General features: G+C 48.2%; 1 protein-coding gene across 1 annotated transcript in view; it reads right to left on the bottom strand.

Moving 5' to 3' along the window:
* The window catches only part of CACNA1E (calcium voltage-gated channel subunit alpha1 E), a 301,767-nt gene extending 276,232 nt beyond the window's left edge, over nucleotides 1-25,535 (bottom strand). The window contains exon 1 of the mRNA XM_067728834.1: nucleotides 25,005-25,535. Within this exon, the coding sequence (XP_067584935.1) occupies nucleotides 25,005-25,270 (266 nt within the window). The 5' untranslated portion in view covers nucleotides 25,271-25,535. The remainder of the gene's footprint in view (nucleotides 1-25,004) is intronic.
* Between the last annotated feature and the right edge of the window lie 1,977 nt (nucleotides 25,536-27,512).

Below are 27,512 nucleotides of genomic sequence, written 5' to 3'. Positions count from 1 at the left end.
TACTAGTGCTACAGGGACTCGCAGTCAAACGAATGAGGGAGAGCCTGGGTTCGGTCAAGGTGAGGTTCCTCCCAGCAGGGTGCTTGCAGCCTTTAATACTCTTGTACACAGCATGCACCCCCTCCCCCAAAGGGGGCTGGGAACAGGACACAGCACTCCCAAACTTCTTCACCATATAACCCTGCTGTCAGAGCATCTCTCCTGGGGATTCTGTTCATAGGAACACATCTGGGGAGCCCTGATACAAAGGGCAGAGCTCACGGCCAGTCCCCAAGGGTCCGGGGGATGCGAGGATGGCGGCTCTGACAGGAGTGAAATTAATGCCTCTCCCACTTCACGCCCTGTCCTTGTCTCTAACAAAAATATTCGAAGTGTCAGGCTTGGCCAGCCCTTTGCCATGGCTGGAAGGCCCCACACAAGTTCAGAAGGCTACTCAGCAGGTCCAAGGGGCCCAGCACGTGACCTGGGAAGCAGGACCGGGGACACGCATGCTCACATTCAAGCTGCAGATGTCGCGCACTCTCATTGATCTACTGGGGGGACAGGCTTCTTCTCCTGAACACCTTCGAGGGACAAGCACAGACCCAAAAGTAAAGGAGCTCTTAGTTGCTGACCTTCAGGCAAGGCAGCTCCCGCTGGCTGTGCATCTCCAAGGCTTTCCACCCAGCAATGCCCACTTGGGCCGCCGCAGCCCCTCTGTCACCCCATTCCTCATGCCCACTTCCACACCTACATCCTCCTGGCCAGACAGTCTAAGCATACAGCTCCCTGCTAGGACCGGTAAGCTCACCTAGCCCGGAATGTCCAGGTGCAGATAGATGAGGCTTCTGGGGGACACAGGGCTAGCTCCTTGGCCATCACCATGAAGGGCGCTCAGTGCAGGAGAAAGGCTGACGAGCCAGACTTCCTGTGGCCAGACAGGTGTCTGGATGGCCGAGAATTCACGAGGGCGCAACAAACGGCACCACCTATGGCCCAGGGGGCTAGAATCTAAGTGAGGCCTCGGTAGTTCAGTTTCTGAGACGACCCCGTTCCCACATCCTCCCGACTCAAGTCCTCTGCCTGCAGTCTGATGGCTAAGGACCCACTCAGAGCAGTGATCCTTTGGCTTGAAATTCTGAAAACCTCAGGAAATTCCCTGGCTGTCCAGTGGTTAGGACTCTGCGCTTCCACCGCAGGGGGCACAGGTTCGATCCCTGGTCAGGGAACTAAGATCCCACAAGCCGCGTGGCAAATTCTGAAAACTTCAAATGCACATATCCTGGAGAGGGATGTCCCTTTAGGCCTTATAGAGCATCTCGACCTCAGGATGAATTCGTGTCTGGGGCAATTAAGGATCTGAGGTGAAATTTTGGTGTAGAAGTAAAGGTGAAACGATGGGAATTCTGTGTATCTGTGACTAGGTGAAAGGAAGAAGGGGGACAGGGAAATTTTAGAAGAGGAGAGCAGGAGAGAACACCCGGCTCAGCCCAGGCCCTAGCCACTCCCCCTCACAGCCCTTTCCTTCAACCTCTTGTCCACTTCCCTTTCTGAAGAAAGCACAAAGAACGGGCACTTACATCTTAGTGATTTTGCTTCCTCTTGCAATGGCCTTTCTCCTCCTTTCTGGTCATATATCAAGATGGAGGTGAAATTCACCTTGTATGTAAAGGCTTCTCCCTGTGCCCCACAGCTCTCTGCATGGTACAATTTTATCATCCTTCCTCATACTGATCTCCCCCAAGAAACTATACCTAGAAAGCAGGGACAGTGTTTTGTTCACCTCTCCACTGGTGGTTCTCAGCAGAGCTCCTGGCACACAGTAGGAGCTCACTCAGTGTTAAGTGCAAGGCATGAATGAAAGGGAGGCATCCCTGTCCGTGAGCAGCAGCTCCACTGAGCAGCTGTCACGAAGACCAGGCTGTAGTCACTCCCACTGGCTCGGGCCCCCAGCTTGGGATCTGACTCAGGGGCACCGCTCCCTGTCTTCCTGAAACAGAAGTTCAAGCCCCTTACCAAGGGCTCTGCTACATCTCCCAGAGGAAGAGCCTGGACCGCAAGTAACAGCCCACAGGGCACAAGGATGCACCTCGCAGGCTAGGCAAAGATGTGCTTGGAAAGGTCAAAGGAAGCTCCGTGTTGCAAGGCCTCAAAGAACAACGCCCTTCATGAAACAGGATGGAAGTCTGTTCAGGACTCTGATGCCTTCTGCCCAGGAATTCAGAGACTCCCATTACATTCTGTGCCTGACACCAAAGGCATTTTGGAGAACACTCTCTCTCCCTGGGGTCTGTACTGTTTGTGGCTTGAGATTTTGATTATATGGAGCTGATGAGGGAGCCTGAGGGCAGGGGCTTTTTTGCCCAGGGACCTCTTGTACCCCAGTGCCCAGCACACAGCGGTCACCCCATGACTGGTTTTTAACTAATAAAGTAATCAATCAATTCATAAGCTAATAGCACAGGAAAACCAGAGCCGGAGCTATCCTTACAAAAGCTACCCATACTTTCTCTACACAGTGCACCCATTTGAACTTTGTGTGCTATATGCCGTGTACACACATTAGCTCTTCAAAAAAAGAAACCAGCATGCATAAAAGACCCCTTTAATGTAAAAAAAAAATTTTTTTACGAGCAAAGGAAAAAATCTGTCTTGCTAGAAGGATAATGAGTTTTCTTGGAGTAGCAGGATTTCTTCTTTACTCCTTTACTCATTGTGTTATAATGAGCATGTATTCATTTATAATTATAAAATCAATTGAAGCTATATCTATTCTAAAAAAACCAAACCAACACAAAAACCCATGCCAACCTGAGGGTCATGGAAATCAGCACAAGATTTCTGAGAGGATCAAATGCAGGAGAACAAAGGAACTGGACCGCATGAGGAAATGACCACGGAAATTCTCTGAAAGCTGCAAAGATGCCTCTCTCTGCATCAGTCTCGCTGTCTGCTCGCTAGGGGCCTCATTTTATAAACTTCCTTGGCAATCTCCCCAAATACCCCTTCACTCCTTTCTCGCTCTAAGCCCATTAGTGAGGACCTGTGTCACTCCAACACTCCCTTTCCCATCTCGCAGCTTCAAGACAATCATTAGGGAAATGATAAAAATAGGATCCCTTATTGATTTATCTCCTTTACCCAATGCTCCTTCCTTCAAACGGTTGACTTGTTTCCTTAGCAACACAGCTAATTTGAGCAGCACGACTTGGCCTGCACACCTGCTATTTGTTCATCTCCTTCCTGAAGCCCAGAAAGCTGGGGCAGGGGAGAGAGAGGACTGCCCTCCCAGCTAGCTACTGGCTACCGCGGAGGCACTGGCTCTGCTTGTCAACAGAGCCCTGGGGGCCTGGCCTGGGAGCTAAGCCCTCCCTTTGCTCACCCAGCAGAGCTTCCCCATCCACACCTCACAGGGACTGATGTGCAGGTGCAGGTACAGGACTGGGAAGGCCTTAGGGCCCGAGCAGCAAATCTGGGGTGTCCCCAGGGAAACATGCACCTCTCTACCATCAGGAGGCTGATCTTAGACCCTTCTACTCTCAGCTGCTTCCTCTCAGAGCTGTGACGCTAGAATAACAAGGAGGAGACCGAAAGAGCTCAGAGGGCTGAGGGCCCACCGGGGACAGGCAGTCAGATGGAACGCTGTGCCCTCTCTCCAACTCCTGGCCTAATGGAGAATGTGCTTTTGTGGGGGGCAGCCTGTGGCCACCTAGGCACTTCCTGTAAACTCCTGGGGAGTCTAGAACAGCACAGTCTGAGAGGCAGCAGGCCTCAGGACCCATCAGCACCCCTCACCCCAGGCCGAGAGCACGCCCCCTACGGTCAGGTCTGTCTCCTTTCCTCCTGTCCATCCCTGCCTCTTGTTTAGGGATGTCTAATTCTAAGAGATGGAAGATTCTCAGAAGACAGCCTGGGCAGCGTTGTGCACATCCTTCCACTCCTCCCTCACCTGCACAGAAATGTCATTCTAACCAGTGGAATGTTGACTCAAAAACAGTCACGGGGGTCTTCCCTGGTGGCGCAGTGGTTGAGAGTCCACCTGCTGATGCAGGGGACACGGGTTCATGCCTCGGTCCGGGAAGATCCCACATGCCACGGAGCGGCTGGGCCCGTGAGCCACGGCCACTGAGCCTGTGCGTCCGGAGCCTGTGATCTGCAACGGGAGAGGCCACAACAGTGAGAGGCCTGCGTACCGCGCAAAAAAAACAAAACAAAAAAAACCGTCACGGGGTGAGGAGTGCTGCCTAGTCTGTGATTCCCTCAAACACAACACCAAAGGAATATTTTAAATATGAACAATAGTGAAATCCAGCTATCCAAGACCTTCGTGCTGCCTTTTTAATATGAGAAGAATTAGAATCTTCCTCAAGACGTGGAATGCAATGGAGAAAACGTACCTTGGCAATGGAAACCAGAGCCATGGCTCTCCATGCAAAAGTCACCCCGACATGATATTCAAGTCAGAGAAAACCACCGCCACCCGTTCCCCCAGAACCAAAGGAGGACAACAAAAGGATCAAAGTCTAAGATGACACATGAATATGTACACACTACTATATATAAAATAGATAATCAACAAGGACCTGCTGCATAGCACAGGAAACTCTACTCAATACTCTGTAATAACCTATAATGGCAAAGAATCTGAAAAAGAATAGATACATGTATATGTATAACCGAATTACTTCGCTGTACACCTGAAACTAACACAACACTGTAAATCAACTATACTCCAATATAAAATAAAAAAATTTTTAAAACCCTTTGAAAACTGTAAGGTGCTACACAAATGCACAGTCGTTTTATTCTCCTACTAAATCAATCTTTAAGCACCGCTCTGGCGCTAAGCTTTGGGGGAAGCAGCTGTTAGGGGTCACAGCCTCCGGAAGCGGGCTGGCTGTCTACAGCCATGGGCTGACATTGAAGAGACCCACCGCGATAAAGGATTTAAAAGAAAATTATGGTAATGGGCCTCCGGGAAGAAAGCAAAGACATTTGGCCCAGAACCTCCTGGGAACATGCAAAGCACATCCAAACACCAGTCCCCAGAGGAGGATTTATGAAGTTGATGGCTCTGATGCAATCTCGCCCAGTGATTAGAAGGGACATTCATCACACCCAAGGCCAAGGCTAAGAACAGGAGGGGTTGAACCGCCACAGAGGTCAGGCTCTGGCTCCTACAGACCCTGATGGAAATGCAGTGAGATCATGCTGGTGAGATCATATCCCCAGGCCTGGGCTGCAGAGAACAATACATCTGCCCTGGAGGGACCAGTAATAGTGAAGAGATGAGACTTAGGCCTAAAAGCCAGACATGGCCAGAGCCACCGCCATCGTTTCCACATGCAGTGTCTGCACCCCTCCCTAGAGGCTGACATTCTCACAGGAATAGCTGTCTCCTAGCCTTTCCACACACATCCTATGTACAGTTCTTCAATGCCTCACAGACTGAAAAAAAAAATTAAAACCAGCCCTGTTAGGCCTGGGGCCAGCTCTCCTTCCTGGAAGGGTGTTTCACCTTTTCTCCAGATTGTGGCATGAAGTAGGAGGAAATATGAGATAAAAAGATTGAGCCAAGAGGGCTTTCTAACAGCTCTCAGCTAGCCTTTGCAGCCCTGCCCCACTGAGGCCAGGTTCAGAGGTTAGCCACGGTCCAAGGGAGCTTCGGCCCAGTGGCTAACATGCTCCTGGATGGGCTCCTCCTGGACTTCTCTGAACTTGCTCCCGTGGCTGACCTAGGAGGACAGTGCGTCCAAAGAAGACTCATCCAGAAAAGGGAATAAATAGAGACACTGTATTCTGTGGGGTTCTGAGGGGCTACAGATAATTTTTTTTTCAATTTCCTGAAAAACAATGTTAAGCATCTGAACTTATCAATGTATGAACCACTCTCATCTCTGGGGCAAGTCACACCCTCAACTGCATTCCCATCTCTTTTCTCAGTCCTTATTTTTCGGTTTCCAGGCTCTGTCCCGGGCTCGTCAACAGAGGGTGGACCACACGTTGCCACCGAAGGGCAGGAGGGCTAAACCCCTGTGCTTCCCCATGTGACAGAAGAATGAGTACACAATTCTGGCTGCAAATCTGGAAATCCATCCTGGATCTCTCCTTCCTTTCCCACCCCCATGGCAGCAGAAACGCACTGTTAACAAGCAGAAAAATGGGGTGGAAGGCTCTGCGTACTTCGTATTGTCCCATTTCATTATCTCATTGCTTTCCTTACTAGAATTTTTCTCGTCTTAAAAAAAAAAAACCCAACTCATCTTAAAAAAAAAAAAACAACAAAAAACAGATTGAAAAACCAAACCCCTTTTCTTTTTTTAAAACAAAACAAAACAAAAATGTATCATGTGACTTCCAGCCTTAACATTAGTTTTTTAACTTTGGTTTCCATGGTGGTGGGATGCAACCTGCCATCACCATGACAACAGCTGCCTCTGTTCAAATTCACCGTATGACAGGCAGTCCTGAACACACCTCTCTCCCTCTCTCTCTGTCAAGAAGATGGAAATGCCATTACACCTACTCCTAAAGACTTAAATCCTAATGAATGAAAAACAAAGGAAGCAACATTGAGAATACAGCAAAGAGGCAGAGACCCCCCCACCCCACTGAAAGAGGCTTTCTGTTTGCCGGTACAGTCCCACTGCTCACTTAGGGAGGTCAGTGGACTCAGTACCCAAAACAAAGACCCCTAGCATTACCCTTGCAATGTTGGCTATGTAGCTGCATTGAACTTTTCATTCGTCTGACTCCCCTGTCCCTGCCCTCTACATAAGATGACTAAAAGGAAGTTCACATTATTGCCAATCTGGTTAACCCGTGCTGAGGTCAGTTCCAGACTCGACCGAGCCCCAATTCCAAAAGGATGGGGAGTGGCGATTCTGCGGAACTCAGACAGCACCGGCTTCCTTCTCTCTTTTGTCTAACAGTCAGCTGGATAGGTCTTAACAAATTCCCTTTTTGTGTGTCTGACTGAATCCTGGACTCAAAACGCTGTCATTCGACACAGAGTTTTGGTGATCAGGAGACAAATGATTGAACGCTACAGAAAAGGGAAGAAAGAAAGGGGGAACGTTAAAAGCCTCTGGAAGGAAAACAAAACAGTGGTGGGAAAATTACCTGTTTCAGAAACCAGAATCTGTGTTTTGATGACACTCTGATGAATTCAAGCCCATCAAGCATTCTGGCAGCAACGTGCATTTTAGGGAAAGAATGTGGGCTGCAGTCAGCAACCACACCCAAGACTGTAGCCTACCCCACATCCACACTCACTCCGTGTGGCTCAGCCGGTACTCTGAATGCAGAAAGAGAATGAAAAGCCTTTTGTGAACAAGTCCACAGATCATCTCTGGGAGAAGTTTTCGTTTTCCTCTAAAAACCCTGCAACTGCACCCCAATATTCAAAGCCACCTACTGAGCCTCCAGACCACATGAGAAAACGTTGAACGCACTGAGGGTACTCAGCTTGGAAAGGGAAGACTTCAGAGAGACATCACAGCTGTCTTCAAATATCTGAAGGGCTAGCTTGTCAGAGGGGGCTTTGATGTCGTCTAAGTTATTGCGAAGGGCAAGGCTGAGACCACTGGGTGGGGTGCCCACCCAAAGGCAGATCTGCGGCAATACAGAGAAGTTCCACTGTTCCGCAAGCGAATGGACTACTTTGCTAAGTAGTAAACTAACTGTTGTACGAATAGATGTTTAACCACCAGCCTCTCTGAAGAGAGAAAAGCCCTGATGTGCAGCGTGTGTCAATTTCTGGAGTGTAAAGACTGTCTCCGTGGTGACTGAGGCTACCAACTTGACACCAATGCACATGGAGTTGGGAAGAGATATACACAGTTGAAACCCACAAGCTGGGACTAGCCAGTTCCGCACACTACTTACTGTAAGTTCCATGTCTCTGGGAGACCATCAAGGATATTAAGGAAGAGATTCCTGTATTTGATAGCAGTTGAGCTAGATCAACCCTCCTATGCATAAGGAGTTAACAAATGGGAAGGAAGAAAGTCAAGGATTCTTCGGTCTCTTGCTCAAGGGCCTCATGGGTCAGCATGACTCCCTCTGTCCCTTAGACTCAAGTTGCTCTCTTAGCTGGACCTGCCTTCATGAAGTCTGAAGCATCGCCCGTATCACAGAAGGCTGGTACCTGTGTGGCGGGATGTGTGCCAGAAGCAGCCACGGGTGAAGTTTGCCGGCACCATGAAACGTAAGAATTAATCATCCCATTCTCTCAGGTTGAATTCCGGGAGACCCGGGGGCTCCTGCTATATCACCGTAGCCTATAAGAGGAACCTACCAAGACACGTGATTAAAAGCACAACCCAAGGAAACAAATCAGGTAAAGGCTCACCTCTTATTCTGGAAGATGAGCGGACCTCAGCCTTTGCTACACAGTAGAATCACCTGGGAAGCTTTGAAAAATTAAGGGTACAGGTATTCCATCTGTAGAAATCCTGATTTAATTTGTCTCAGCTACCATCTGGGCATCAGCATTTCTAGAAGGACCTAGGCGGATTTCAATGTGCAGCCAGGGAGAAGAACATTGCCTTCAGTGCTGGAGGCCATGACAGCTCATGGTGTCCTCAACTCAGCTGAGATAACAAATGAGGAAACAATCCCAGAGGCACCTCGCTAAGAACTGAAAGGTGCCTTAGAGCTCTCTTAACTGATTCAGCACGCTCATTTTATAGATGTAGATACTGAAACTAGAGCAGGAGTAAGACTTTTCCAGAGCCAGGACTAGAAATCTCTATGGATTCCTGAAAAGCTTAGGAGCCGATTATCAGGGCAATCAAATAAAACTCCCTAGCTTCGTGGCTTGAATGGACAGTTCTTAGAAAGAGATATAAGGTATCTTCTTACTGAGTCTACTGCCCCATCCCTACTCAACTGTCCTCAAGAGCGTATCTCTTAAGGTAGGGTGTGGACCTTTGTCAGGACCATGGAAGAGTCCAGAAAACATTCTGAGAGGAGTGCTCGCCTCAGCAGCCACTCTCCCATCTGCTGAGATGTGATCTTGGTTTTACGTTGGGCAGAAGCCCATTGCCTGCTGAGTACTACCACTTCGTAACATTCTCCAGCAGAATTTTTGGGAAAGGAAAACATCGACCATTGTTCTGAATCACTGCTTCCCATTCTCACTGGATCTGTGCTGGTTGGCATCTCTTAAATTTTCCTTCTCTTGTCTACTTTTTCTTAATTAAATCCTTTCTTATTAATCATGACCCAGCCTCCTATGCCCCAACCCAGAGAAACACTGAAAACATATACCTGCTAACAAAAAAAAAGGAGGAAAGCATCCCAGAAAGAGGATGAGGGGATAGAAGGATGACGACCGAGTGGAGAAAGAGTACTGAAGAAAGCACAGAGGAAATGTGATAAAAAAAGGAGCCCTGGACTGAGAGTCAGGAGCCCTGGGTTCCAGCCCTGGCTCTGTCACTTACTGAGAGATCAGTGACAAGTCATTTAACCTCTCTGACTCTCAGCTTTCCTACAGATAAAGGAAGGTTTGGTTAGAGTCTCTCTTAGGTCCCCGTAACTCTAACGTTCTCTTAGTCTGTGGTGCTACTAAGAAGTAACATGATGGGAAGGGAAGTGAGACAGAAAGGGGGAGCGCCCATTATTACAACTGAGAGAAGCCACTTTGGGCGAAGCTACTAATGAGTACATCCAACAATAACACCCAAAGCAGAAGTCCTGGCACACCTAGGAATACCTTTCAAGTGTCTAAAGTCAATGGAAACACTTCTAAATTTTCAATAGCAGGAGCTCCATGACAAGCTGGACTGGCTAGAAACACCTCTAAGAGATAGTTAATAAAAAGTCAGAATCCTCCAAAGGGTGACCTGAAGGTGAACCTGAGGCTGCTTTTCCATAAACCTACTGTAAGCCTTTTCTACACTCTCTGTCGGGATAGTAAAGTCTTTTCTGCAGCCTCTCTGTCCCCACCGCCCCCATGTCCTTAACAAGCCGCAAAGGTAAAAGCATTCAGTAAAATGTGAAAGTTCAAAAACAGTCATAAATGTTGTCTACTCCACGCTACCACTCACACTACGGGTGCCCCGGAAAAGGGAGGGCTGAGAGCAGACCTTTTGAGGGCTGGAAAAAAGAAAATGGACTTGATATGCTAATACTAAAAAGTACTAAAAAATACTAAAGACTAAAAAGAAAAGGAGAATTGGCACTTCCAAATCAAAAGTCCTTTGCAGAGTGATGACGTCTGACTGGAGCTTCTGGTGAAGACAGAAGACAAAAGAGCAAAGGGCCCCAGTTGCAAATGAAGGTTGCATTCCAGTGACACAGGGCAAGCTGCCTCAGACCCATTTCATGACGATGGGTGAGAGATCTTCGTGCTTTTCCCATCTATCGCTCCTTTACTCCCACATGGGTTTAGCCTCATACCCAACGGGGGCTACTGATACAGGCAAGCAGTTCACAGTGTCATCCTAAAAGATGCTCTGTTAGGGAAGAGTACTTGCTACTCTTCTGGTCTGACCTGAGGCAGTGTGGTACAGTGGAAAGAGAGGAGCCAGTGGAGTCATTCAGACCACATCTCCCTGTGACCCTGGGCTAATCATCTGTAAGATGAGAAAATAATATCCACTTCACACAGCTTTGGGTAAAGTGATAGTATGGCTCTAAAGCACACTGCAGAGTGTCTGCCACACAACAGGCGTTTATTAAAGGTGAGGTTCCTCTGAACACTCCCAGGGATGTGCACTGAAGGACGGACGACTCTCCAGGTCTGGATCGTGGTCTCTACAGCATGCTGGTAAAATGATATGAAAATAATTACATGAAAATAAAAATAAATGAAGGGAAGAGAAGAGAAAGGGATGATAAACCTTATCATCGTGCAGGGTTGCTCTGAACCCAGCCTCTTCCACAGTGGAAGTGTGGAAAGCTGTCAGACAGTTCTCATTTCCCAGAATCTATTCCCTTGCTTTGCTCCTTTGAGCCTGTCTACTGAGGTTTGGGACAGAAGTGAGCTCAGTCTTCCTGAGCCTGCACATTCAGGGGTGGGCATTTGTTTGTTACTCTCTAATCATCACCAAGGAGAGAGGTTACCCAGAGAAGATGTACCGTCCCTTATCCACAGAACTTTGGGGGAGGAGGGGCAGATGGTGATCTCAAAAATAAATAAATACATTAACTATCGATGAGAAGGGATTATCATGTTGCCAAAGTGCCCAGATCCTCTGAATTTACATGGGCCCATGTCCCCCAGAACTGCCTCTCCTCATGTTACCACATCCACCTACCCACCCCACCTCCAGAAAAGCCCACACCCTTCAACTGCTCCTCATATCAGCAGACCAGGAGAACACATGTATCCTTGTACATCCATATGGCTCAGTTATCTCATAAACACAAACTCCCTTGCAAATACAATCCAAAGTTAGCAGAAAGAAGAGGCAGCTCCTTTCACGTTTCTTTAGGCCCACTCCCTAATTTCCTTTGGGTCCTGCACCTGGTTTCCAGAAGCCAAGTGGTATATCCTGGTTCTCCATTCACATCCACATCAGTGCCCAGTTCCCTCAAGTAAAATGCCCTCCAGTGTCCTGGTCAGATGACCTTCCCTAAGCTCATTATGCAAATGTCCAAGGGCTCATGGAGCCTCCCCCTCTCTGCCACACGCCTCTAACCCTTTCAGAAGTTTCATCCACAGTTCACGGAATCCCATTGTGACTCCCTTCTCTGATAGAACAAAGATGGAGACTTTAAATACCCAGAAACCCAAACAGACAAGGAGGAGTTAGCTAGAAGGCTGACAACCTCTGAGAAGAAAACCTGCTCAGAGGCCAAGCTGGGGTTCGAGGAGGGACACTTCCACACACCATCAATCAGGCCATCTGAAACTTGCGGCTACCATTTCTGTACAAACAAAATCGAGTGACTTTGTCTAAGGTTGATAGTTTTGAATATCTCATCTCCTTTTATCAAAAGTTTGCTGGAAAAATTCCGCATCATTATTGCTCCTACAGATATTTTTTTTTCTGGATTGTAAATCCAAGTGTGTCCTCAGGGACAAGGTTGCTGTAAAACTGGCATCAGAGACCCATGAAGAAAGACAGGTTTGGATGTAGATATTTTTAACGTATCTTTAAAAATGTAAACCCAATAACTTTGAGAAGAAAAACAAAAAGGGCTGGTGGGCAAACCACCTAGTTGCAGTGGTTGAGAGCACGGGCTCTGATCCAGGCCTCCAGGCCTCACTTGCTGTGTAATCTTGGGCAAATGAGTTAACGTCTCCACACTGTAATCTTCCCAGCTGTGAAATGTAGAAAACAAGCATGCATATCTCTGTAGAACTGTCATGGGGAATAAATGCCAATAATCCAAGGGACGCACTTAGCACAGGAATCTGGCACATAGTAAATACTCAATAAAATGTTGGGTATTTATTAACCCTATTGACATTAACACTAGTGCTAATATCTAACACGTTTACAAAGGGTTTTCATACATATTAGATGATGCTAGCCTCACAACAGTCTCGCAAGGGAGGCAAAGCAGGGCAGGTGACCTCTACCTCACACCTGAAGACTCTGAGGCTCAGAGGGGTTACAAAACCAATGCAAGGTCACATAAACATCTGGCAGTGTTCAGGTCAGACAACCAACAAGGGTCAGGAGAAAATAAATGGTATTGTTAGAAGGAAAAAACTCAGCTGCACAAATTCAATGTTGAGGCAACTGAAATTAACCAGATACTAACAACTAAGATGTATTCATGGCTTACTATGTGCCAGACATCGTTCTCACATTTTCCATGTGTCATCTCATCTGATCATCACAAAAACCCTCTAAGATACACCTTATAGGTAAAATTCCTATTTCCACTTTAGGTTTGAGGATTCTAAGGCACAGCAAGGTCAAGTAACTCCCAGAAGCACGAGCAAGGAAGTGGTGGAGATGGTACCAAGATTTGAATCTAAAGGCCACATTTTTAACTATGACACTCTAATGCTTCCAAGCAGGGACTGGTAAATCCTAAACCCTAAGGTGAAGCTTTCATCAGCTGGGCACTGGACTACCTGACGTCTAGTATCACTTCAACTCCTACGATCACTTCAACTGTCCACGGTAAAGAAATAAAATATTGTCTAAGTGAGTCTCTGAAAATGACACACAGTGTGGACTTTGCAGAAAGCAAGATGCTATCTATCCTGGCCTAACAAAGGCATGAAATAGGCATAAAAGTGTGTACAGATTTCAGCAAAGCATGTGACAAGGATATCTCGCGCAATATCCTTACAGGCAAAACAGAGAGATAACACCTGGCTAGAGGACCGTTCAGGAAATGTGAGAAAAGCTGAACCGTCGATGAGCACTTACCAATGCACTAGTAGTAAGCAGAAGGGAGGTCCCCAGTTCTAACCATATTTCTATCAGTTACCTGAATGAAAGCATAAGGCACATGTCTATCCGGTCTGTAGTTGATGTAGCCCTCAGGGTAAAGAGCACGCCCACTAAACAGCAGGGTCTAGAGGCAATGTGCAATGGAAACCACCTAAGTGTTGGAGTCAGACCACCAGGGTTCAAGTTCACTGGTGATGACCTTGGGCAACCGATTGAATCTTCTTTAACCTCAGTTTCCCCATATATAAAATGTAGATAAAAATATGTATAGAGTCTGAAGTTTACGGATGCTCAGTGAATGTTAGTTCCCTCTCCCCACTTGAAAAGGATGTCTACAGGATGGACTGCTGGACCAGAAACAAGGAGATAAAATGTATTTGAAATAAACACGGAGTCCTGAATTCACATTCAAAAATTAAATTGAATGAGAACAGTTCGAGGGAAAATTCACTCTGTCATCAATTCATAGTAAAAGATCCAAGGCTTTAAGCTGACGACAATCTCAAGTCAAGTCAGGATGCCATTTCTTCACAGAAAAAAAAAACTTTAAAAAATTATTTTAATTTAAATAAATGGGGACTTCCCTGGTGGCACAGCGGATAAGAGTCGGCCTGCCGATGCAGGGGACACGGGTTCAAGCCCTGGTCCGGGAAGATCCCACATGCCGCGAAGTGACTAAGCCCGTGCACCAAAACTACTGAGCCTGCACTCTAGAGCCCGCGAGCCACGACTACTGAAGCCCACACGCCTAGAGCCCACACACCACAACGAAGAGTAGCCCCTGCTCACCGCAACTAGAGAAAGCCCAAGTGCAGCAACAAAGACCCAACACAGTCAAAAATATAGTATAAATAAATAGACAGATAGATAGATATGTGTGTTAAATGCCAATGTTAGTAAGCACTGTTCTAAGTTCCGGAACTTACAGATAACGGCCCTTCGCTTGTAGGGATTTTAAACCAATACTAAAGCTATGTGGTAAGTGAGTGTTATAAGAAAGTAATAAATTAGGTGGCATATGGGAGCCAGAAGGAGAGAGTTGGCCTTACTCTGCTGAGAGAAATCAAGGAAGGCTTCATGGAGGAAATGACCTCTGAGTACAGTCTTAAAGCCAGGAAGTCGGGGGGAGACAGAAAACATTCCAGGCAGAGGGAGCAGCAAGTACGCAGGGATGGAGGCCTGGGAGAGGATGGTCCCTTCAAGCGGCCCATTGGAACAGCTGGAAAGAAGGGCATCATGGTGGGTGAGACAGGTTGGTACCATGTGCAGAGGGGATCACAAGAAGCCCTGTGCAACAAGCTAGGGAAACTGTGTCCAGTTACAAAGCAAACAAAGAACAGAACCCAGACAGGAGCTCAGACTTTCTGACTCTATCTAGCCTCTCTACTTCTGCTTCCCTGTACTGTAGCTACTAGCCATACGTGGCTATTCAAATTTGAATTAATTAAAATGAAATAAAATTTAAAACTGAACACTCGGTCACGACAGCCACGTATCAAGTGCTCAAGAACCGCATGTGGCTAGCAGCTACAGCACTGGACAGCACAGATGAAAACATATCCATCATCACAGAAAGTTCTAGCCAATAGCACTGCTCAGTACCGTAGTACCATTAAGTGAACAAGAAGTAGATTCGGTCTGTGTTGCTTTACAGAACAGAAACAGGAAAACAAACAAACAAACAGGTGGAAACTATAAGGAGGAATATTTCAGCTTCCTACACTTTAAGTTTTCTAATAATGGAAGAGCACCCTGACACTAGAAGCCTGATGGCCGTCTATCAGGGTGATGGAGAAAGAGTTCCAGTATTGACTTAATGCTCTTTGGTTAGAATGTTTATGTTTCATCATGGTAGCATGGCTGATGCACTCACACAAACAGATATCTGTAGCTCTTCCACGTGAAGTCCTGTCACAGTTGTACCTAAAGGATACATTGTCCTGATGGCCCAGCATCCCAACATCCCAGAATGTGGGAATTTTCTAACATAGTTAGCATTTTTAAATTGTGATCCATGGACCGCCCCTCCATGAAATTTAATGCAAAATTGTATGTGTATTTTTCAGGAAAGAGGCGTCCACAGCATCACTTGGATTGCAACAGGATTTGTGATCCCGATACAGAAAGCAAGAAAACACTGTACCAGGAGGACGTAACTGTCCCCATACCCCAAGAACAGTCACCTAGATGTCATCTACACAGTCGTTCGGGTCAGTCCCAACTCTAAAGTTCCACAGCCTTAAGCATCTAAAGACCATCACCCTGAAATGAACAGTTTCAAACCAAACATCCTCTGATCTCGATCAAGGAGAAATGAGATGGGCGTATAAAAGAGCATGGAACAGTCCAAAGCACAAAAGTTGGGTAATTCAATCAAGTTGGGGAAGGTGTCACCTGTCAATCTCTTGCTGAGATGCCTATTGGAGACCCTCTTGGAAATCTTGGTGGTTCATTTTCAACGTGAGCCTACGGAACCAAGCACACCCAGTTAGATGCAATGCCAGCTTGTCAGCTGGAGAACTTGCCCACTAAATCTAAAGCTTGCTGAGCTATTTAAAAAATAATGACTTTGTTCTAACCACCACCTGACATTATGACAACTGTACCAGGATCCATCTCCAGGTCCTACAGTATTACCAGAGTTGAAAGGACTCATTTCTAGAACAATGCAGAAATTCCTCTATTATCTGGTGTAGCTGGAGAAGAAGATTTTGGTTAATTTAACAAAAAAGTGATAAAGAGCTACTTTATATAATCAATATGGATTATAATTTGCAGCAGCTCTGAATACAATAAAGTACACACACCATTCAAGCCATGTTGACATAATGTAACGAATGCTTCATTGGCCGTCATATTCAGAAAGCACTACAGCATTCTGTGGTACCTAGGGGCCATCCGTATAAATGTCAATTGTCATTAAACCATAGATCTCTGGGTGCCAATTAATAAAGAGTTTTGTACAACCAAATGCCCCATAACAACAGACACCAAGTACTTTCTGCACAGCCTGTGTTGGATATTATAGAGACTAGAGCGACCCTTAGCAAGGTTCAAAAGTAGGCGAAGCTACTTTTCCAACCTCCAAATTCCCATGTAATGACCTTTCAATCCCCTGCCAGCCATCCAGTGCCCTCACCACCTCCCAGCATTCTCCTCTTCCCCTACTAAGGCTACGCCTGGTCCTACAGGTCCCAGTCAGTGCAACACTAGACACGTAACAGGCACTTCACCGATGCCTGTGGTTTTAATCAATAGCAGCTGATTAATTCGATCATTCAACAACAGTTTACCGAATACTCACCAAGTGCCAGCATTGTGCTAGGTGCTGGAATTAAATGCGCATGTCCTTTGCCTATTCTCAGAACAGGCTGCTCTCAATTATAAGCCCAGAAAGAATAAGAACGAACTCTAAGTGGATAATGTCATATACTAGCTTACTATGTCCCTGCTCCCAAGATCATCTGTATTTTGGTAAAGAAAGTCTCAGAGACTCACTACCTGAACCCAAAGAACCCCTGTTAACAGCAAGGCTCCAGGCTGTTATACGAGAGAGAGAGAGATTTAGGATGGGCGCTTTGTAAGACTGGTCTTCTCTAAAGGCACTGCCAGGCATAGCAGTGGTTCTTGAAGTACGGTTCCAGGGCCAGCAGCATCAGTGTCCCCTGAGAACTTGTGACAAATGCAAATTCTCAGGCTCTACTTCAGACCAATGAAGTCAGAAACTCCAGGACTGAGGTCCGGTAATCTGTATTTTCACAAGCCCTTCAGGAGATTCTGAGACACGATGAAGTTTGAAGACTAACGGTAGAGATGAAACAGACAGAGTCCATATGTATGACTTCAACACAAAGAAGCTAAATGAGGAATTAGCCTTGATGCTGACAGAAACCACCTGCTGGCAAGGAACATCCCTGACAGCGCGGAAGCAAAACAGTTCCCAATAGGACACAGCTGGAATTGCCAGGACGTCAGCGAGTGACTGCTGAAAATCCATTTCATGCTTTTTGACTCCGACCAGCCCCATGACCGTGAGGTGTGGAAACTGAGAAAGGTACAGAACGTTTGCAACGCTTCATACCTCCAACTGAGCTGAAGGCTGGGAAGACTTGAGAGCACGAACTTCCTCCTCACGCTGGTGTGCAGAGGCTCTCCTCTGGGTCCCTGAGGCCACTCCCAGGCCCCTGTATCTCGGCTACGGAAATGATACCAGACTCTGATTACTGGCGAACCTCAGTTCCTCACACTGACCAGAGCACTTCTCCCCTCTAACCTGTTACCCACTGTGTGGCCACATCCTTTTCATCTCCCCTAAAGGGGAAGAGGAAAAAAAACAGGACACCCCACTCCACCGCCACCTTCTGGCTTTAACGACACAAGCCTTTAGAAAGCCAGTGCGTACATCTGAAACAGGCTTTCCAAATTCTCACGAGATGAGGCAAAACAGATGCAGCAAAAATGCAGCAGGACCAAATGCAGCCCCCCCCCCACCAAAAAGAAGCCTCATAATTATGCAGAGTTGCAACAGAGATTCAAATCAGCCACCTACAGGCACAAAGGCCACACTCGGCACAGGAGGGTCCCTCCCTGAAGCCGCTCACTTAGCTGGACCACAGGAGCCTAGAGCTGGAGCCTAGCCTGGACTTACATCCCCAAGCCCCACCCACCTGCCTCTGGGATGAACTACTTTACAAAAATGGATTCATTGCAGGCCTTAAAACAAAACAAAAAAAAAGTCAAAAAGGCTGAGAGTGGAACTGTTCAGTCCTACAAACTTGGAACTCAAAATACAATAAGAAGAGAAACCCCTAAGGGATAACCCACTGCATTGTCAGGGACAGGGTGGGGTATGGATTGGATAACAGACACTTTTTAAAGTCATTCAGTGCTGTTCTCCTTAATCTGGCCCATTTCTGCCTCTTAAGGATATACCTTCTAGCTGCTCCTTGCTTTCCAGAGAAGGGGACACAGGGGCTCATAAATAGGGTTAAGAGTTTATAGCCAAAGACCGGCCAAAGGTGTGGGGAATGAAAAACTCAGTAAACATTCTGGGGGTGCTCAGTGACCAAAAATACACCATAGACAGCGCACTGAAGTAGGCTTAACGCATAAGAGGCTGCTCGGTCGGAGGAACCTAAAAACTCTGTGCTGTACTTTCCGTCCTTAATTAAGGGCAACGCTGGCAACAGGGCTGGTGAACCTCCACCGGCCCTCTCTGCGTAGGTTTAGAATGTTTGGGAAGAGAAGCGTTGATAGAGGTCCCTGGCATTTTTATCCCTCTTTGAAAGGACTGCTTCAGAAGTCACATGGTGATGGGGGGCGTGATACACTAATTTAAGTGTCTGCTCCCCACTCCAATCCTATGTGAATTCACACTGGAATTTGAAATGAAGCAGTTACAGAAGCCTGCTTCTTAGCTCAGTGGCTCAGCATTTATCAGCGTGAAGACCTAGGAGGATGAAAGGATTCAGAGTGACAAGTGCTTGGGGACATAAATATCTTCTAGTTAACCACGTTCTCTGAATACAGGAGGGGAATGGCTGCAAACTGATGGGGCACCCAAATGTAACAGGACTGGGTAGGAGGCAATCATTACAAAAGCAGCAAGAAAAAAACGATTTAAAAAGATTCTTCCCCCCAGCTACCCTTCTCATGTGTCCCAATCCCACTGCAAAAATATAGAGGACTTAGAGAAAAAAGTTGATTTGTGAAGTTGGCCCTCTGCAAGAGATCTTCCTCATAACCAAGAAGAAGATGAATAACCTTCCTTTTCCAAAAAGCCTAGGAAAAACCCACACATATAATGAATTATTCACAAAGGCTGAACCTAAAAATGAGAGGGAGAAATATAGAAAGATGAAAAGGGCGGAGGACTGGGCAGAAAGAGAAAGTGAAGAAAAGGACCTGGTCTCTCTCTCCCTGAATAAAAGGGTATTAATTACCGTCACGTATAGGTTCCCCCTTTTAATGTCTTAGTGGTCAGTGATAAACAAAATTAGATCAGCACAGTTGCCTCTGATGGGCTGGACCACATGCTGGCCTTGGGGAGCTGCAGCCTCCCAGGCAGCCCTGCAGATGACAGGAGGGAGGCTACTGATGACATGATAGAACACAGAGAGCCAGAGTCTGCAAGAGTTCTCATAGTTTTGCACATCTTGACTGCATTTTATTTCAACTAAGAATATGAAAATGGAAAGAAACCAGATGTTCCTATAAAGAGGGGGAAATGCAGCAGAGTTTGAGGGGGGAAAAAAACACCTACATTTTGTATAGCAGCAGCTAAAAAGAGATAAGCAATTCTGGATCGAGCTACTAATCCCAGAGTCTAGATCTTTCAAAAGAAGATAAAAAGAAGGCCTGGTTTGTGACCACCTAGAGGGGTGGGATAGGGAGGGTGGGAGGGAGGGAGATGCAAGAGGGAAGAGATATGGGAACATATGTATATGTATAACTGATTCATTTTCTTATAAAGCAGAAACTAACACACCATTGTAAAGCAATTATACTCCAATAAAGATGTTTTAAAAAAAAAGAAGGCCTGTTCTCGTTATTTTCTTCCTCCTCCTCCTTTAATTCATAGTGTGCCCTGCACCTAGCACAGGGAAAGCAAGTGGAGAGAAGTGGGGAAATAATGACATGCAAACCAACAGACAACACTATCACATCCAAGATATTTTTGTCTCCATCCTCAAGTCATTTCATTTCTGTCAAACTCCTTCACTCCAACTAGCATTCCAGGCTGCATCCCAATTACAACCGGTCCCCACGACAAGTCCTAGCCTGGTTTCTGGAGGAAACATTTCTCACACCTTATTTCAAGGGCAAAGCCACTAGGCAACATGGAGATTGTCCTGGGAGACTCAGAAAATGAAGACCTTTATCCCGCAGCATCAGTGCCAGTTACAGTCGCTATCTGTTTCACTGCCTCTGTGCCCAGGTACACAGAAGATGTGAAGACTTTCTGCATTATCTGATCACAGGATATAATTACAGACTTCGTTCTTGTTAGCTGCCACCCTCTGCCCTAATCAAGGTGCTCTGACTCATGAGCCATTAGAGTTACATCAAACCTGAAATTCCTGCCAGGATTACAGTCTACTATCTTTCACAGTGCAATATATTTATAGGCAACAGAACAGGAGAAAAGTATATGCCATAATGGGAGATTGGGGAACTAAAGCTTTCAGTAATCTTCAGCAAAATCCTCCAAAAATAATGGATAACTGACAATGGGAAATTCTCCACAATAAAGCACATATCCTCTGACTCAAAGCCAGAGCCCTTTGGGGCTATAAAGAAATTCTCTGAAACAAGAAATCACGAATGAGTATCCACAGGTTCATTATAATGAGCTTCATCAGCTCAGTGGCTACAAACACATTTGATCTTCCTACTTTAAACCATGTTCATTTCCACATGAAACATGTGCTCCCCTGCTGAGATAAACCACACCATCGGGGGGTGGGGGGGGAATCTCCCACTGCCCATCGATGGCACAAAGTCAGACATGCCGTTTCTTCCCTTCATCCTCTAACCTGGAAAAATGCAAACGCGTGGGGAACATCTCACAAACCATGAGGGAGACCCTGTAGGTCCACAGGGCAACTGGGTCTGGGCACAGAAGGGTTAGAGCCAGTAAGCTCATGACACAGTGAATGCGGGGTGACATTCACAGCAGCCAATTCCCTGAGAAAAAGAGAACCCTTCTGTTAGATCTATTAGATGAGCAAAAAAGAAAAAGGAATCATATAAAATGTAATACCACATTTTAAATCAGATTAGCATTTTCAAAAAGGTTATGGCACCCACTGCAGAAGAGATTGCCATAAGAAAATAAAATTATCTCCCTGTGCAGATGTAGCTTCCAAGAAAAATGAAACACATTCAGAGTGGGCTGTTGACTTGCCACCATTTTTCTTGCCAAATCTAGGTTATCCTATGCATTTCTTCCCATAAGAACGAGATCTGCCCTGTTAATAACTGGACGAGGTTATCACCACCCCCAACCAAGTCAGAGAGTGGCAAGTCTAAATTAAATCATTCCTTCTGTTTAACTGATCTTTTCAGGCTAATCTGATTAAAGACCAGTATTACGTGGTGTTCAGAGACCACTAACACAGCACACAGAAGTACATATTATCCCCCTAGTTCTACAGTGACTTTTTGCAGCCAAGAAAAGATGTATACATCTCAAAAAGTGTACTACATGAATAATCAAAATCCTCAAGCACGTTGCATATGAACATGACAGTTCAAAACAGGTCTTGACATGTGTCCCGAACCTTCCTGTCTGTGAAAATCTGGCCCTTACGTAGAGCACAGAAGTACTTGCCAGACGTGAACAGGCATACTAAGCACCTGAGGATCTTATTAAAATGCAGATTCTGATATAGTAAATCTGAAGTGTGGCTCAGGATTCTGAATATTTTTTTAATGGAAGTATAATTGATTTACAATATTATATTAGTTTCAGGTGCACAACATAGTGATTCGATATTTTATAGATTACATGCCATACAAAGTTATTATAAAACATAGACTATAGTCCCTGTGCTGTACGTTACATCCCTGTGACTTGTTTATACTATAACTGCTGGTTTGTACCTCTTAAGCCCCTTCACCTATTTTGCCCCTCCCCCTGCCCCTCTCCCTTGTGGAAACCACTGGTTTCTTCTCTGTATCTGGGATCCTGAATGTTTAACAAGCCTCCAGGTGATGCTGGTCTTTGCTGTCTGTGGGAGACAAAAGCCTAGAAGACTTCGTTCACCTAGAACTAAGATCCCTCCCTTCTGGTATGCTGAAATTTCTGAAGGACTCTATTAATAATAATAATAGCTAGTGTTTGCAGGGAATTAGGCGGTGTTCTAGGAACCTGACATATATTAATTCATTTAATTCTCCCAGTAACTCATTATTACCATCCTTATTTTACAGATAAGGAAACTGAGTCACAGAGAAATGAAGTAACTTTTCAAGGTCACAGAGCTGGTGAAGGAACTGAGATTTGAACCCAGACAGCTTAGCTCCCAAGCTTTACTGGTAACCAGTGCTCACACTGACTCCCAGTAAGAAAAAGGAATATAATACCAGAAAGGAATTAGAAAAGAAGAGAGGTGAGACTAGGAACTGATATGCGGTATTAGAGCAAACGCAGAACCCACAGAAGCGCAATGTGTCCACATGGTCACCACCAGAGGGAATATATATTAGTCAATTACACTGTACAGCCAGGAATAAACAGCAAACATGGTGTGTTTTAAATTTGCGAACAGGTCTCCACTACACACCTTAGCAGATACTCTCCAAATACTAACAGCCTACATGCTGTGGAAGCACTGTGAAACTTCCAACTATGGGGATGGAAGAGACCACTGGGACGGGGCTCAAGGCCAAGGCACTGAGTAGGATGCCGAAATCAACTCCCTAGTCTCTCCTTTGAGTCTCTTTGGTGCATTCTGGCCGAAGACAAGGAAAGAGCGCAGTGAAACCCACAGTCGCACCTTGCGCCGCTCGCAACTCCTGCTATTCTAGGCGGCGTTTTTGCAGCGGAAGAGAAAACGTGAAAAGCGGCGAACGCGTGGTGTAGGAAACGTGCTTAATTTCCCCTCCCGGGAGCCTGGGCCCGGCCGGAAGTGCCCGAGGTGCTGAACCCCGGGGACGGTGGCGCCCAGGCCGCGGGGCAGCTTCGGTGGCGCTGTCCGAGGTACCAACGCTGGCTGCGGGCACACTCTGCCACCCGCGCGGCGGCTGGGCGGCTTTGTCTACCGCCGGGAAACGGGAGGGCGCCTGTCTAGGTAAACAGGCCCCTAAGAGAGGCAGCACCTGGTGGGTGGGAAATTTTAGAGAATTGTAGAAGATGGGCGGGCGGGGAAGGGGGTGCCGCTGAAGAAATCTCTAGGGACCTGACTAGAGCAGTGTTCGCAGCCGCAGCACGAAAACACAATGAGAGCCGTCGCTTTGTGCAGCTCACCGGCAGGCGGGACTGCAGGGACCGGACCCTTCCCCCTCCCCAGTCCCCCTCACCCTAGGTAGGTTTAACTCTGGTACTGTTTGGCCCCAGGACCATTCTATGCGGGTAGGAGAGGGAGGGGAGTGCAGGGAGAAGGGGAGAAGAAGCCCAGCCAGCGGGGGCTGTGGGAGGGTTCGAGCAGCAGCAGGAAGAATATCTGCCTAGAGATGCTCCTCCGTTTCTAATGAGGGGTACTGCCTAGAAGCACCACGAGCCAGCCAATCGCCATGCTGCTGAGGCAGGGAACTAGGGAGGAAAGAGGGGAAGGCCAGAGACGAGGGTGGGAGTAGCAGGGAGATGCCCAGACCCCGAGGGGAGTGAGCCACGAGCCTCGCTGCTACTAGAGACCCAACGTGGCTCCAGCTGTCTCCCTGCTGCACACCTGGAGGGTGGGGGAGGGGAGGAGGGAGGATGGGGAAGAAGAGGAGTGGCCTCTTTCGCAGGTGCATCCCTCCCAAGAAATCCCTCTCCACAAGCATCAAAGTCCCATGTCTCCAAGCCTACCCCCACGTATAACACCATCCCACGGGCTTGCTCCCTACTCATCCCCCTCACCATCCAGCAACCCCCAATTCCTAGAGACCTTGCCAGACGCCCATATTCTTAGTGAAGAAAGAGGCAGTGAGATGCCTAATCAGCAGCCCACATTTGGCGCACTTCATTAAACCTGCAAAGAACCTCTCTCTATGCCCGTTCACCCTGACACCGTTACCATCAGAGATTCCCCCCACCAGCTCTTTGTGGAGAGCAGTTCCTCTGGAACTAGGGAGAGACAGACTGCGTGCACACCTCTGGGCTCAGCTGATGCAGCACCCCGCTGATGCATTCAGGCCCAGCAGATCTGCCTGGATCCTGGGCACTAGGAGAGCGCTCAGCTGATGAAGCATTAAGAGGCAGGAGTACCCAACCCAGGACTAAGGAAAGGATGGGCCCTGATGAGCTGCTCTTCCATGGCTGAGAAGAGAGCCCGAACTCTGCGTTGTCTGGGCTGTGTCATTAGAGATTGCCTCCCCTGACACACTCATTCACTCCACTTCCAGTGGAACTTAAACTCAGTCCCCAGCAGAGTTAGCTGGGTCCCAAGCCAAACGCCTGCGTTATTTATCCATTTGTCAACTTGTCTACAGGGTTTTGGTTCAGAGCTCTTGAAGCTTCTGAACTGATAAATCCCCTCATGGAGTCTTGACTTTCCTACAAGCTGATAGTGTAGGTGTCTTCCCGGCTGGTGGGGATGGGGGCAAAGGGGATGGCTTAAAGGGAGGGAAAAGGGGGGCTGAGTATGAAAGAAAACCCAGAGATTAGGGGCAACCCATTCTATGCAGCTTGTGAAGGGACTAGGGGGCTGAGAATCGAATAAAGCCCAGCCACGAAAGGGGCAGACACCACAACACCACGCACCCAGGGATGCTGGAGACTTCCACGTAGGAAATATCAAAAACCAAAAGTCTTACCTTGCAAAACACTAGTGCCCACATCGGTTTCTACAGCACCAAGCTTGCCTCTTAGGTGCACCAAAGTACAGAGTGCACTTCAGCAGAGGCAAATCGGCACCAGGAAAGGCATGGGGGTGCAAACTCCATGCTACGTTTCCCCCCTTACCCGAAGAAATGCAAAGGGGGGAGAGGGGAGCGATGGTGGGCAAGAAAGGATATGGCCAATCGATGAGCTTCTTGGCGTATTTCCTGACAATGTTATCTTCTCCGAAGATGAACAGGGATCTGTTGACGGTGAAACAGTTCTGCCGGACGGGAATGGGGTTGTACAAAGCCATAGTCCGCGCCCTCTGCGCTTTCGACTGCTTGTAGGCGGCCGCCGGCCCGGAGGCCGGCACGGGGGTTCCTTGCCGGTTCCTGCTCTGGTCCGAATCTCCATCTCCCGACCCCGGCCTGCCGACCACCGCCTCCCCGAAGCGAGCCATCCTGAAGTTTAAACAGACAGAATACACACAAAGGTGATCGTGGCCGAACACCCGCACACAGCAACAAGCAGAAAGACACACGGAGTCTCAGAGCCGCATCCAGACGGACACGGGGACCACCGCCTCCGGGGAGCCTCGCGAGCTCTTCGGAAAGGCGGCAGCAGCAACCCCGCCGCTCTGAACTGTTGAATCTAAATACAACCTCTGCGAAGCTCCATTCCTCAAGGAGGAAAAAAAAGGGGGGAAGAGCTTGGGTGTGCTCAGTTTCTGGAGGCAATTTTTTTTTTTTTTTTTCAAAATGCCAGTGTGTGGTGGCGTTCAGGGACTGGAGAGGAGACGGGTGGAGTAGGCTGCTCTTCAAACATAGCTCCTCTTCTGGCAGACGCACCACCTAGTTCTGGGAGAGAGGCAGGCACCGGCCCGCTAGGTAACAGTTTGGTAATTTATTGGTGGGGGGAGGGGAAAAATGAAAACAAAAGAACTTTTCAAAAAAAAAAAAGACAAGGACGAGGTTATGGTGACATGCTTTATAACGCCAGCCCCCGCAAGTCCATCTGAGAAATCCCACAGCCAAGACTTGGGTCTTTAAATCTGCCAGCACAGACGCATCCAAAGGTTGAGAGACAGAAAGGGAGAGAGGGGGGAGAGCGGTATTGAGGTTGCTGCGTAAACCGCAACGCCCAAAATATCAAAATAAGAAGTCGATCCAACCGGAGAGGGACAAATGACTTCAAAGCTCCTGCGCTTGGGAGAGAAGTTGAGCAGCATCCAGAGAGCCGCGAAGCCCGAGTGCCAGCATCCGCCCGGAGCGCTCGCCGCCGCCGCCGCCGCCGCCTCCCCGGATCAGCATGCAACAGCGATCCGCGGCTGCGCCGGTGAGAGGGCGGGAGAGCGCGAGCGAGCGAGCGGGCGGGCAAGCGAGCACTTGGGCGAGGGAGGAACAGGTTGCAGCTGAGCCCAGCGGTAGCCTGCCACGGGAGTTGTCCAAGGACCGAACTTGCTCACTACCGACTCAGTCTTCCTCTTCCACCCTGGCAGCCCCACTCCGAGGAGCAGAGGAGAAGAAGCACGAGGCCAGGAGGGGGAGAGCGAGCGGAGCGCAGAGGCGCAGTCAGGCGCGTACTGAAGAGCCAGGAGAAGCGGGGGCGGGCCTGGCGAGCTAGGGCGGGGCGGGGATGGAGCCGGAAGGACCCGGCCAACCGCTGCAGGAGGTTCCTGGGACCCGAGGCTGGCTTGGGCTACTGATCGATGTAGCCAGAGGGTAGCGGGCCCCCTCTGCAAAGATCCAGGCAAGAATCGCCTTTCCCCAAGTACTGCTGAGAGGAGACAGCCTGGCGCAGCTGGCGGCGCGGCGGAGTCTCCGCCTGAGAGCCGAGGCCTGGCGGGGGCGCACACGCACGCGCGCACGCTCTCGCGCCTCCTGTCCCCGCCGAGAGGCGCCCGCCGGGGCTGTGCCCCGCGCAGTGACCGGCGCGCCGCCGCCCTAGCCGGGAGTCGAAGCCTTTCCGCTCTACGCGCCCTGCGCCGGGGCCGGGTCGCCGCGCCTCCTCACCTCCCAGGCTCCGAGAGCGCTGCCCCAGGGTTTCCGCAGAGAAGGCAGCACCCTCTTCTGTCCATGTCCCCACTTAGCAGCCTGGAGGTCCCACGAGGGAGGCTAGGACCTCTGGGGGCTCCGCACTCTGGTGTTGGAGCCAGCTCTGGCGGGAGCTTCTGCACCCCGCCCCTCTCTAAAAGCGATCTGGGACGACCTCTTGGGTTTGGCTCTAATAGAGCCCTGTATCTCTCGGATACTGAGTTCCGAGGTAGTGAGTTCTAGGCTAAAACTACCTTCTCAAACAGGGGGATCCTCCCACCCCTATCTTTTACTCCCAAGTCCTCTCCACTGACTTCCTCAAACACACCCCAAGAATGAAGAAAAAATAGAATTAGCGTCTGAGCTGCAGAAGCGGGAATGGTGGACTTCACGCCCCAGAGAACGAGTCCCTGGGTTTAGCAACCAAGCCCTTGCGCACAGGTGAGTCAGTGGTTTGAACTGAAGATAGGTACCAGCTGCCCCCCTGCTTTGGCTTGAACGCACAGCCCTATCCAAATCCTCCCCACCTGAGCCATGGAAGAGACGGGGTGGGGGTGGGGGTGGGGTGGGGACAGAGGAAGGAAACAAAGACTGACCATAGCCCGGAGGCTGGAAATCACGGGTGAGTGTGGATTCGCGGGTGTGGAAGGCAGTGTCTGTGTGTGAGAG

The sequence above is a fragment of the Pseudorca crassidens genome, chromosome 2 (assembly GCF_039906515.1).
Source record: "Pseudorca crassidens isolate mPseCra1 chromosome 2, mPseCra1.hap1, whole genome shotgun sequence".
NCBI lineage: Eukaryota > Metazoa > Chordata > Mammalia > Artiodactyla > Delphinidae > Pseudorca > Pseudorca crassidens.
This window is presented reverse-complemented; position numbering and strand designations above follow the sequence as displayed.